The sequence below is a fragment of the Osmerus eperlanus genome, chromosome 5, assembly GCF_963692335.1.
Source record: "Osmerus eperlanus chromosome 5, fOsmEpe2.1, whole genome shotgun sequence".
Lineage (NCBI taxonomy): Eukaryota > Metazoa > Chordata > Actinopteri > Osmeriformes > Osmeridae > Osmerus > Osmerus eperlanus.
In genome coordinates, this window is record NC_085022.1 from 13,024,244 (window position 1) to 13,037,032 (window position 12,789).

Consider the following 12,789-nt stretch of genomic DNA (forward strand, 5'->3'; position numbering starts at 1 on the left):
AGTAAGAGGCCTCAATAACTTAATGTAAGCAGATATTCCAGCCGTGACCAGTTCATCATTGCTACACAGCAGTAGGGTAGAATCAGTGATAACAGCTGTTGGGGTGGTTGGGTGGGGGAATAGGGGGTAGTCAAATGAAGGATTGTATTTATACAGTCTGAAATGCTGACAGTGTTATGAAATTCAGGGTGAGGTGGGGAAATCTCTTATCTACATTATGACCGAGCAAGACACTGACTTCGGAAGCAGTGTGTGTGTGCGTGCGTGCATGTAGGCATACACCTGAATGTGAGCATGCGAGCGTGTGTGAGTACGTGTGCGTAAGGTGTGTGCGCCAGTGTGTGTCGTCTGGAACGGAAAAGCAGCTCTTCAGGCATTCCTCCCAGGTTAGCGCCCAGCAGGTGGTTTACAGCAGGCCTGTCTATCCAGTTTCCCTAACAGCTACTTGAGACTGTTCCCCCTGAGAGAGCCTCTGCTCCTTATCTTCCTCCTCTGTTCCTTCTGTCTGTCCCCCCCCCCCCCCCCCCCCGTGGCACAGCAACTGCCTCTCATACACAGTGCCCCCACCCCCCCACATCTCTACCCCCCCACCCCCCTCTCTCAAATGATCATTCTGGTTCTTTTGAATGGTCTGTAAACCCCCTTCCATAAAACTAATGAATGAATCTTTCACCTGTGCCCCCCCCCCCCCCCTCGACCATCTATTGAACATTTCTTCCATAAAGCTGGAAAAAAGCTATTTCTCTTCTTAGCCCTATCTATACTCTCTGTATTTTAGGAACAGGGTGGTTCTGCATCCCAGTTAATCATCGAAACTCAGTATGTCTGTGTTTATCGAGATCTGCAAAGTGCCCTATACACTTCACCTCATCCAGCTTTGGTTTGTGAGGTCATTTGTTGCAAGCCTCAAATAAGTGTGAGTGTTCTCACACTTGTAAGCTTCAGATGCTAACTGAGGACATCATGAGAAAATCCTTGTTATGTAACAGTCACACACACATACACCACACACACACACACACACACACACACACACACACACACACACACACACACACACACACACACACACAGTAAGTTATGTGAGAAAGGTTAGTGAAATGAATGAGGTCATTTGTCTTAGCACCCCAAGCTGTGTGAATGTGAATGAGAAGGTAGAACAAGGTGAGTAAAATTAATGTTCACAGAACTACACTGACCTTCCAGTAGCCTGTCATAGGCACAACAACGTATTCAGTATGGGTCTGGTTCAACACAACACACCACAGCACAACTAAAATTGTTAATCTCGGTCTATTGCTCTAAACATTGACACCCCTCTGACCCAGGGCCTCATCCGTTCCTGTGTCCATGTCCTCAATCCTTACTTACAGTAATAGCCCTGGGCAGGCCTCTTCCTTAATTACCTCTCTTTCATACAGAGCCTTTGGGTGTTAAGAGGAATTACCACATTCTGTTTGAACCTTTCTCACATAACTAACAGTCACATATGAAGGGGTGTTTTGTGCAGTGTGTGAATGTGTGTGTGTACGGCTGCCTGTGTTTGTTTTTAAGAGATAGATCGATGAAGGGGGAGAGAGAGATTTGTCTCCCATCCAGCATGACGCAAAAACAGCGTTTCCTGATCAAATATGACATGACAAATCAAACTTCACATTAGACTTGCGCACACGTGGTCACAAATTCATGTCTATTTTCAACACGTAAGACTGACAAGAGTTAAAAATCTGTTGTTTTGGACATAGCCTACCAGTCTTTCTGTATCTGTGTCTGCAGCGGTAGTACCAGTGGCTGAGTTTCGAGAGAGAAGAAGCTGAGGCAGCACAACAGCGCCGGGAGGAGAGAGCGCATGGCGGGGCAGCAGGACGCACAGTCGCCGGGTAGGAAGTGGACCTGCTGGAAGCGCACAACTCCGACACAAAAACCCAGAAACTGACCTGACAAAGACAACCAACGCAGATGTGGATCATAAATCACATATATAATCTCATATATAAAATGAAAGACATTTTTATGAAATGTTCATAATGAGACGGTGTTAACCAAACGTAATGTAGTCCGACATCGACTCACCTTATGTGTTAATAATTCTCACCACTCGCTGTGATAAGAGGCAGCCACGCAACAGAGTGAAAACTATGGGGCTCATTGAACAACAAAAAAGTCCTCACGACGGTCCCAACTTTGGCACCATGTGCCTTTATAAAGCAGCAGCACAAGGTGGGAGGGGAGGAAAGCGATCCCACCATGCGCGCGTCCTAACGACCCCCAATTAATTTATTTCACAGCTTTACCTAATCTTGTAGGTCAATTCCACACAGATAACAATAGAAGTCTACCTCTGTGTTGATTATGCAGACTGAGACATGATTCTTCAAGGTTATCATAACGGGCTGAGAGCTACTGTAGCCTGTCAGTTACAGGTAACTGGAGTCAGTGAAGTGTATCTGCTGAGAGTGAGTTCATTTTGTAGACAACCTCATACTTCCTAAATATTATGTACAGTATATCCCGAGCAAGAGTGTGTGATTTGCCTGGGCCTGCTGTCATTAAATAATCATTTTGCATGTTGAATGGAAAACATTTGAAAGTACTTTTGGTGAACCAATCAAAAACATCAACATTGTAGAGCCAGCAGCTCTTGTACCCTCCTGTATCCAACTACACCCTCCTGCATCCAACTACACCCTCCCTCCTGTATCTAACTACACTTTCCTGTATCTAACTACACCCTCCTGTATCTAACTACACTCTCCTGTATCTAACTACACCCTCCTGTATCCAACTGCACCCTCCTATATCTAACTACACCCTCCTGTATCTAACTACCCTCCTGTATCTAACTACACTCTCCTGTATCTAACTACACCCTCCTGTATGCAACTACATCCTCCTGTATCTAACTACACCCTCCTGTATCTAATTACACCCTCCTGTATCTAACTACACCCTCCTGTAGATCCTCCTGTACCCCACCTGTATCTAACTACACCCTCCTGGATCCTCCCGTACCCCACCTGTATCTAACTACACCCTCCTGTATCTAACTTCACCCTCCTGTAGATCCTCCTGTACTCCACCTGTATCTAACTACACCCTCCTGTATCTAACTACACCCTCCTGGATCCTCCCGTACCCCACCTGTATCTAACTACACCCTCCTGTATCTAACTACACCCTCCTGCATCCAACTGCACCCTCCTATATCTAACTACACCCTCCTATATCTAACTACACCCTCCTGTATCTAACTTCACCCTCCTGTAGATCCTCCTGTACTCCACCTGTATCTAACTACACCCTCCTGTATCTAACTACACCCTCCTGGATCCTCCCGTACCCCACCTGTATCTAACTACACCCTCCTGTATCTAACTACACCCTCCTGTATCTAACTACACCCTCCTGTATCTAACTACACCCTCCTGTATCTAACTACACCCTCCTGTATCTAACTACACCCTCCTGTATCTAACTACACCCTCCTGTATCTAACTACACCCTCCTGTATCTAACTACACCCTCCTGTATCTAACTACACCCTCCTGTATCCAACTACACCCTCCTGTATCCAACTACACCCTCCTGTATCCAACTACACCCTCCTGTATCTAACTTCACCGTCCTGTATCCATCTACACCAGCCTGTACCCAACTGTATGTCCAGACATCTATCAAATGCCTCTCATCTGGTTAAGGAAGCAGTATGCTGTAACTATAAAAAACAACAACATGGGTCCGCTCTTTTATGTGTGTGTCTGCGTGGTGTCCAATTGACAGTAAAGCCAATGCTTTCTGAATTGGTGGAACTGCCCTTTCAAAACCGCATGTTGCGAACAGAGAAGAGCTTGTTAACATTTATTATATAAGCTGCAAAATGTGACATTTATTAAAACTGGGTTCATGAAAAGCAATATGTCAGAAACAGGGTTTGATTGTTCACACAAAGATTGCTATCAAAATCTGAGGTTGAGTGTGCGTTTCTGTGAGACTAGTCTCCAAGTTCAGATGCTCTCACTGCATTCATAGACTGTAAGCAAGGTACTGTAGGTTTAAATCTATAGAAATATCTTAGTGTCTCTGTGTTATGTATGGCAAGCTGCATACTGTGACTTCTAAGACTTGGCATACCATTGACATTGCACCTGCAGCATTGATATGACTTTGATATAATCTGATATCTGATTTAAAAAAAGACACACACAGACACACTGTGGATGAAGTCTGTGTGTGTGTGTGCGTGCGCAGAGAGGGTAGGGTAGGTCGAGGGAGAATCTCAACGTGTCTGACCTGATTAATAGAAAGCTTTGTGTGTGTACGTCTGTGTGTGTGTGTGACTCAGCAGTTTTCAGTATTACCCTCTTAACTCTGCTTTTAACTCAGCGAGCCTTAACTCAGTCCAACATGTGCATTAGCCCATCTCCTGTCTGCCCTGAGAACAGACCCTGGCGTGTGTGTGTGTGTCTGATCTCACAGGCCGTGGTTTACTGAAAGCGGGCTCTCAGCCTGGTGTGGAGGAGTAGGATTTCAGTGTTCAGGGCCTGTCTGACACCTCAAGTTGAGATCACACAGAGAGAGGCTGTCTGGCTGCATTCATCCATGGGGTTAGGTTCATCAGTCCATCCATCAAGTAGGCGGGAAAAATGTTTTAGTCTCAGTGAAGATGACATAGACACATCACAGTGAGGTCGTCTGGTGAAGTTGTGACGTCGAAGTCAACTCACCATCCATTGAGTTTGAGAGTTATTTTGATGGACTCATAAAGTGGCATTTGAACCAAACTACAAACTTGACAATGTTCTTATGAAAATTCTTACAGTTGAACACTCGGTCAACCACCATTTTTAATTAATGGAAGAAACAGAATACTGAGGAAAAGGAATCCCCCAAAAGAATGTGACTGGGATTAATAAAGAATAAAACGTTATCAGAGAGGTCCATTATCACATTAGTTTCACGAGCAGAAATCAAATAAACATATCTGTGAAAGCCAAATACAAAGTCTGTTGTTGCTGTGTCACTGTAATACGAATGTACTCCACTAAGCATGAGGTGGTTTCTCACTTGCTCATGTCTGGTCTTACACAGGCTGTTGACGTGCTTCCTGAGTAGTGGCTCTGGATGGGATTCTACTGTCATCATGTGGTGAAGCCTGATACTGCATATGTGGTGCTGAGGAGGATTCCATGTTTAGTTTTTTAAGGAAAATGTGAACTTTGTGCAAGAGCTCTGATATTGCTGAAATAGTCTGAATAAGGCTGAGTGACACCATGAATCCTGAGCAACCTGGCCACTAGGTAGTACATGTTTGAACACCGTAAGTGTACAGAAATGTGAAAACTGTGCAGTTGACAACCTTGGTAGTGTACTGAGTTAGAGAGCTCATTTTGATTTCCTTTTTAGACTTTTCCCAAACCTCAACTCCTGACGTAAAAGTCCTGTTTGTGATCACACAAACCTGGAGATAACAAAGGAAGTCCAAGGGTCTGGGGGCTGTTCGTTTTTCTCAGATTTCTACCAACCCATGACCATGTGGAGCAGCAGGCCTTTGGGTAACATGCCCAGACTCTTCCCTGGTCCTGGTCAGATCTCCTGTTGCTACCAGTGTATGGCCAACTTCTTGAACTGCCCAATCTGCAACCTTGTAATGCTGAACGGGCACAAGACAGTAACATTTTAGAAGAGATATGATGATGGTACTTCACGTCAGTGGTTTAGATCGTACCTATCTGACAGATCACAATTTGTCCACTATGATGGCTGCTCATCCAGGAGTTCCACTGTAAAATACGGAGTACCACAGGGTTCAGTTCTAGGCCCTATGTTATTTTTGCTTTATATGCTGCCTTTAGGAAACATAATTAGAAGCTCTGGGGTAAATTTTCACTGTTATGCAGATGATACTCAGCTATATATGTCTATAAAGCCTGGAGAATTACCACACGCTATGGAAAAATGTGTTTCTGGGATAAGAACCTGGATGACAGCAAATTTCCTTCTTCTCAATTCGGATAAAACAGAGGTGCAAATTTTCAGTCCTAAAAAATACAGAAATAATTTATCCAATCTGACCTTAGACTTAGACGGAATCAAAGTCTCTCAAAGCCAGCTGGTAAAAAATCTAGGAGTCACAATGGACCCTGACCTTTCGTTTGAGTACCATATTAAGCAAATTACCAGAACTGCATTTTACCATCTACGTAACATAGCCAAAATACGAAAATTCCTCTCAAAGGATGATGCTGAAAAACTAATACATGCATTTGTTACATCCCGACTGGACTACTGCAATGTGTTGTTCTCTGGCCTCCCAATCACCTACTTAAACATTTTACAGTGGGTTCAAAATGCTGCTGCTAGATTACTGACTAGAACCAGAAAGTTTGATCACATAACATCTACTCTCATCTCTTTACACTGGCTCCCTATCCAAGCCAGAGCTGATTTCAAAGTTCTATTACTAACCTACAAATCTCTGCATGGATTGGCACCACTGTACCTCTCCGGTCTCCTTGCACCCTATCACCCCATAAGGACACTTAGATCTCAAGATGCCGGCTATCTGGTGGTTCCCAAAATTAATTAAAAAAACTGCTGGAGGCAGGCCGTTCTCATATAGAGCACCTCTTCTCTGGAACAAATTACCTGTCTCAATTAAGGAGGCTGATACTGTTTCGACATTCAAAATTAGGTTAAAACGTTCTTGTTTAGTCAATTCTATGACTGCTAAGCGTCCTATGACTGCTAAAAGTATGTGTGTATGTACTTTCTATGTAAACCTGAAGTGTCTGTCTGTCTGTCTGTATATGTAACTTTTAAATTACAATTAAAGCCTCTACATGTACATGTTACCCCATCTAGATTTTACAAATAAACTAAACCTGTTACTGTATATTGTTACTGTTACAGTTTCTGTTACATTTACATTTAGCAGAGGCTCATATCCAGAGCGACTTACAGTAAGTACAGGGACATTCCCCCGAGGCACGTAGGACAAAGTGCCTTGCCCAAGGACACAACGTCATTTGGCACGCCCTCATCATTTGGATTCCCTAACCGCTCAGCCACCTGACTGACCTGTTACTAGTAAGTGCCAACGGGGGACGGGGCATTCTCATCCTTATTAGTATAAGTATAACTTATTTTAGAGTTCTTTCCCCTGGAACAGATTTCATGTTCCAACCGAGGGGGTCTGGCGCTGTCTTAGGGCTGCATCAAATACCCTTTTTTGCTCTGCTAAATTGCTGCACTAGTCCACACTTGACCGGTGCTAATTGTAATATGACTGTAACTGTTAGCTGCTCCTGGCATTCTCTAATCCCTGCTTTCCTCTCTGCCCCCCCCCCCCCCCACACACACACACACATCCCCTGTGGTGTGGGGGGTTTGAGCTGTCAGCACCTGCCTGGTCGTCGGTCTGCCAACGCTGGATCTGGTCGCCAACCGGAAACCAGTCTCCATGACGGGCAACAGCGAGTTTCCCGGTCCCTTCCCACATCTACCTAGTAAAACAATGGATTTTGGTGTTTCAAAAACCCATTGACATTTCCCTGCTGAATGACTATGTTAAGCCTGTGTTCTGCTCCTCTCTTTCACCAACCGTCTCTGGAGGAAGGGATTCCTCACTGAATTTCTCCTCCTTTTCCTTGTCTCCCTTGAGGGTTTAGGTTGGTTGAGGGGCAGTTCTATGGGCGTATGTGCCCTCTGTGACATGCTTGTGTGTAAAAAGGGCTATACAAATACATTTTGATTTGATATGAAGGCTCCAGGACTGATTCAGGAGAGTCAAGAGCTGATGGTATTTCTGCTTGTCCACCAGCAGATGGTGCTATCAACTTGCTGCTTGGTTGTAAATGGTTGGAGGATGCCATCTGCAACTGTACTACCACAGAAGAAGCCCCCCCAAAATATGAAACTACAAGACAATGTAGACTAGTGTGTGAAATCAAACAACACTACAGACAGATGCCAACACTTGTAGAGAGACTGATCTGTAATATGCTGTTGTATAGTGCAGTAGTACCGGTATATCAATACACATTGTAACAAAACTTGTCTGGGTCTATGGATACTAACTGCTCAAAATAAATAATATTTTTCCAAACCATCCAATCATATTAAGGTTCATATCTGTGATAACGGGTAAATAAACAGTATGACGTAAAAATGGGAAAAAGGGGTATACTATAGAGACTCTTGATATTAGAATGTAGTACATTAATTTGAGTACCATTGCCTGTGTATTAGACAATATAAATAAATATAATCACCAAAGAGTATCTGAAAAGATGCAAGCTGTGATCTCTAACACCACAGGATTATAAGACCTTGGTACAGATGGTGCTGAAGATGCTTCGACACAATATTTACAGTCCAGCTCACCAGCCAGTCGGTACAGCAGCCCAAACAAACGAACGAGAGCTGCATAGAGCTCATAGAGGCGCATGCGTGCATCGACAAGAAAAAGCATTTGAATGTGGACACACACGCAGACGTATTATTCCAAACTACCTTAAGATTCTCATTGTTGCTTTGGTCCATTATCCGTACCATGGATGTGGTATTCGACGTACGGATGTCGTACTAGATCAACCACACAGTTATACCATGACAGTTATATCAAAACACGTGCAGAGTAAAAAGGAGTAAATAAGATCGGGAAAGCGTGTCTGTTGGGGTTGGGTCTAGCTGTTCTGTCCCAGAGCAGAGATCAGGTCCCTTAGAGTATCCGTGTGCTCAGGGTCCAGTAGTCGATGCTGCAGGGTGAAGTGTATGAGGTGTGTGAACAAGGTGTTGAGGTGAGGGTGCAGGCCTAAGGCCAGAGTCTCCCTGTAGTGGGACCAGTAGATGTGGGCCAGAGACCTGAACAACAGCAGAAACACCTTCTGGACCAGGAAGACAAAACCTGCAGGGAACACCGAACCTGGAGGAGAAGAGGCGAGAGGCAGGGAAGTGAGAGGGAGAGGAGTTTGGAGACAGTTTAGGAAGAGTGTGGTTCATGGACAGGTCGGGAAGGATGAGTGAATAATCATTGATTGATCAATTGATTTGTTTGTTTCTGTGTGCTTGAAGGTCTGTATTGTGTGTGGGTGTGTCTGTTTTACCTGCTTTAGTAGGGAACACATCTTCATCCGCCAGTAGCTCCTGAATGTATGACATGGCGTAGTCAAAGTAAAGAGGAGCAGAGCACTTGAGCTTCTTCCCTTGGTCATCTGTCCAGACGTACACCCTGACCACACAAACAAGGGGTCAAGAAGATGAACGACATCCCCTCATTATGTCATGACCGTGCACACATGGTGCCACAAAAGTGTTGAAAAAGGCGTTGTGTGTGTGCGTTTCGCTCACGTGTTGCCCGGTCCACAGGCCGTAGGACAGGAAGCTGTGGTGCAGAACTCAGAGAGAGCGCTGGAGAGCAGGTTGGTGTTCTGAAAGAATGCTACTGCTAAAGACAGTGAGAGAAGGTGAGACAGAGAAAGAGAGTGAGAGACAGGAAGTGAGGTACTATAGGAAAGCCCAGCGGGGGACTAAAACCTCAAAGGAAAGGGATCAGACATTTGCATGTACAGTACTGTCCAACTTTTGTGAGTGTTAGTATATAAGTAATTGTGTGTGTGTTTGGCGGGGGGGGGGGGGGGTACTTACTGTTGGTAGCCAGCCACTCCGTGTGGTCGAGCCCAGGGGGCAGGGTTGTGAAGCTGGACATGTTTGTGTCTGTGATGCGCTCACGCACATTCTCAGGCTGAAGATATGGACGCTCTTCCAGGTTGTTATTGTTTATACCCCTGAGAATACAAATCACACCAGTACAGTGGGAAGAGGGAGAGTTTCCGAGAGAGAGGATGAAGACTGAGTACTCAGGCTAAGCAGAGAGCGGTAGAGGAAAGAGAGAGAGGATGAGAAAGAGAGAGAGAGAAGGAGAGTGTATGGTACAGTACAGTACTTCTCTTGCTTATAAATGCTGTGGTCCACATAGGAAACAGAGTGAGAGAGCCTATAGAAGCTGTGTCTACCTCTGACTGGGTAGCAGGTAGAAACCTCTGGAAAGAGATGGCTGTTTTATGGCCTCACTGTTAGTCTTTCTCCTCCCCCACTACCCAGTTTTCTCAGGCATTGCAGTCCTTGTCAGACTGATTTACTAGCTTGTGATAAAGTTGCATAGTGAGCTCAACTTGAAACCAAACACACAAACGCACATTTTTGCTGTTGCTGCAGATGTGTATGTCCAGTGCTAGAAGGTTACGAAGCCATTCTACTAAGTGCCAGTGTAATTACAGTTAATGATGCATGCTACTGCACTAGTCAGCACAACCCAGCAGAGATAACTCAGACCAGACACAGTAACAAGTTATAGTGCACCAATATGTGGAAGGCAGAAGTGGTTACATTCAACAAACCCTTTCCAGGAAGAATGGTTGATTCAGAATTGAAAGACTCTGGCCTATAGACTCCAATTCTGGATTGTGTCATTACCTCGGGTATAATCGGTGGGACTGTTTGAGTGTCCTAAAGACTGTGCCTTACGCATGCAGTCTCTCCAGAGATTTGAATTCATGCAAACCGTGTTCGTTCCTCTGACAGGGAGGGTGTGCGGTTATTAAAATGGGAACACCTCCGAGTACGAGTGTGTGAGAGACTGACACCCCCAGTGTTATGACATGGAACATCACCTAGACCTGATTGAAGAGGTCAGTATTGTTTGTGTGAAGTCATGTGAAGTTCCTACTTCCCTCTTGGGGATGTGTCCTCAGTCCAAGCTCGGTTCGAAACTCCGAGACCACCACGGAGCAGTAGGAATCGTTTACTTTCTGTGTGTGTTTCTCTGACTGTTTGTGTGTGTGTGTTAGTGTGTGTGTGTGCATCTGTGTGACCTTGCTACTTCTGTAAACAGAGATGCAGTGTTCTCTATGGGGGTTTACTGGCCTCCTGGATGGATTTGTTTGGCTCTGTGTGTGTGTGTGTGTACAGTATGTGTGTGTATGTGTTTGGGTGTGTGCGCGTGCGCATACATGGTAGCAGAAGTGTCTCAATGAGCAAACAGCATGATCTTCGTCTAAATAGAAGGCAGGGAGAGAAGGGAGGGGATAGAGGAGAATGAATCAGTGAGACATTAATAGTGACAGTACTGAGAGGACATTCTGGAACAGGGAAATGCCCAGGATCCAACTTCAGGATAATCCTGCATGTCCAGGTTTAGGGAGGAGTCAAGCTTACTGCTCTGGAAGCCTCCAGGGCAAGGAGTGGGACCAGACCATGGAGCTAGATATTACATCTTACTTCAGATTTGGAATCAGGTTACCTTACCCCTGCTAATCACAACCAAAAGAAAGGAGGAAGTAATATCGGTCACTGTCGTGACAGGTGCTTGATATAGCTTCCTCAATACAGCTTGAGGCTATGTCATTAAGGGTTTTCTAAGTAATAATGCTCTTGATAATGTTATAGGAAAACGACTTTGTTTACAAAACCTCTCAAATGGACCTCTTTATTTCTAAATGTTTATACCTTACCAATTTCCTACATCCTACTACCACTGGAAGGATTCAAAAGTAAACATGCGCACACACACACACACATGAACAGACATAATGCAAATGAACCCAGAGCTAATGTATTTATAGGTAAACTAACCGCTTCGACTCCCTTACTTTGTTAGCTGTGCGCCCACATTTCACTGTGCTGTGTACACGGAGATAAATTTACAGCACAATCGAGCAGACACACAGTTTGCCACTGTCATTCACATGAAACTTTTGAGACACATTCGCCGAGCTGCTGAAGGAATTCACCTCCACCAATAGCCATCACGCAAATATGTGATGCTCGCGCTCTCTCGCGCATACACAACCAATCCTTATCAGGAGAACATTCCTCAGTTAACCATGTGCAGCCACCTCTCTCTCTCTCTCTCTCTCTCTCTCTCTCTCTCTCTCTCTCTCTGTCTCTCTCGCTCGCCCTTACTCACTCTAGCACTCAGCTAAACCCAGAAGTGAGCAAGTAACAAACTAGACTGTTTTCAGGTTAAATCATTGATATTGCTCAAAGTAATGCATGCCTTTATTACGAATGACCACATTTTGTGCCTGCAAAGTGTCAGGATAAAGTAGAGACATGGAAGAACTGGGAGAAACGAGAAGTACTTACAGTTTATCATCAGTGATGTCAGAGAGGTGAAGGGTCGTGGTGTCTGTCTCCGCAGCAGAGGGGTAACTATGACAACCCCCCATGGCACAGAGCTAAGACCTGGGAGTCAGGTGGCTGAGCGGTGAGGGAGTCGGACTAGTAAGCCGAAGGTTGCCAGTTCGATTCCCGGTCATGCCAACTGACGTTGTGTCCTTGGGCAAGGCACTTCACCCTACTTGCCTCGGGGGAATGTCCCTGTACTTACTGTAAGTCGCTCTGGATAAGAGCGTCTGCTAAATGACTAAATGTAAATGTAAAAAAGACCTTTTGGTACCTCCAGAAACCCTTGCCATCCCATAAATACGCGTTTACACCCTAACCCTAAACTCTCGCTCAATCAGACAAACAGGTGCTCTCACACAATTGTCTCAAGCTCACACCCATGGGAACTTGGATTAACATACAAGCGCCAAGTCCAACTACTTTCCTTTAGCAACAGTCCAAGTGCGATCGAAAGAATGTTTCTGGAGGAAAAAGATCCACGGTGTACAGAAAATCTCCCGTTTCTCTCTTTCTCCTTCTCTCTCCTGTGTGTGTGTGTTTGTCTTCTTTGTCTCCGTCACCCCCTTCAACCTCCCAGGCCCCTCCTCTCACGGAGGAAGGCGG

The 12,789-nt window shown here is 45.0% G+C and overlaps 1 protein-coding gene across 1 annotated transcript; it reads right to left on the bottom strand.

The window, feature by feature from the left end:
- Positions 1-7,975: 7,975 nt before the first annotated feature.
- On the bottom strand, positions 7,976-12,757 carry LOC134021182 (MOB kinase activator 2). The gene is made up of 6 exons (XM_062461727.1): positions 12,448-12,757; positions 12,145-12,243; positions 9,646-9,785; positions 9,349-9,445; positions 9,105-9,229; positions 7,976-8,923 (listed from the first exon to the last, which is right to left on the bottom strand). Exons 2-6 carry the CDS (start codon positions 12,225-12,227, stop codon positions 8,685-8,687), a joined length of 684 nt encoding a protein of 227 aa, XP_062317711.1. The 5' UTR covers positions 12,228-12,243; positions 12,448-12,757; the 3' UTR covers positions 7,976-8,684.
- Positions 12,758-12,789: the final 32 nt, after the last annotated feature.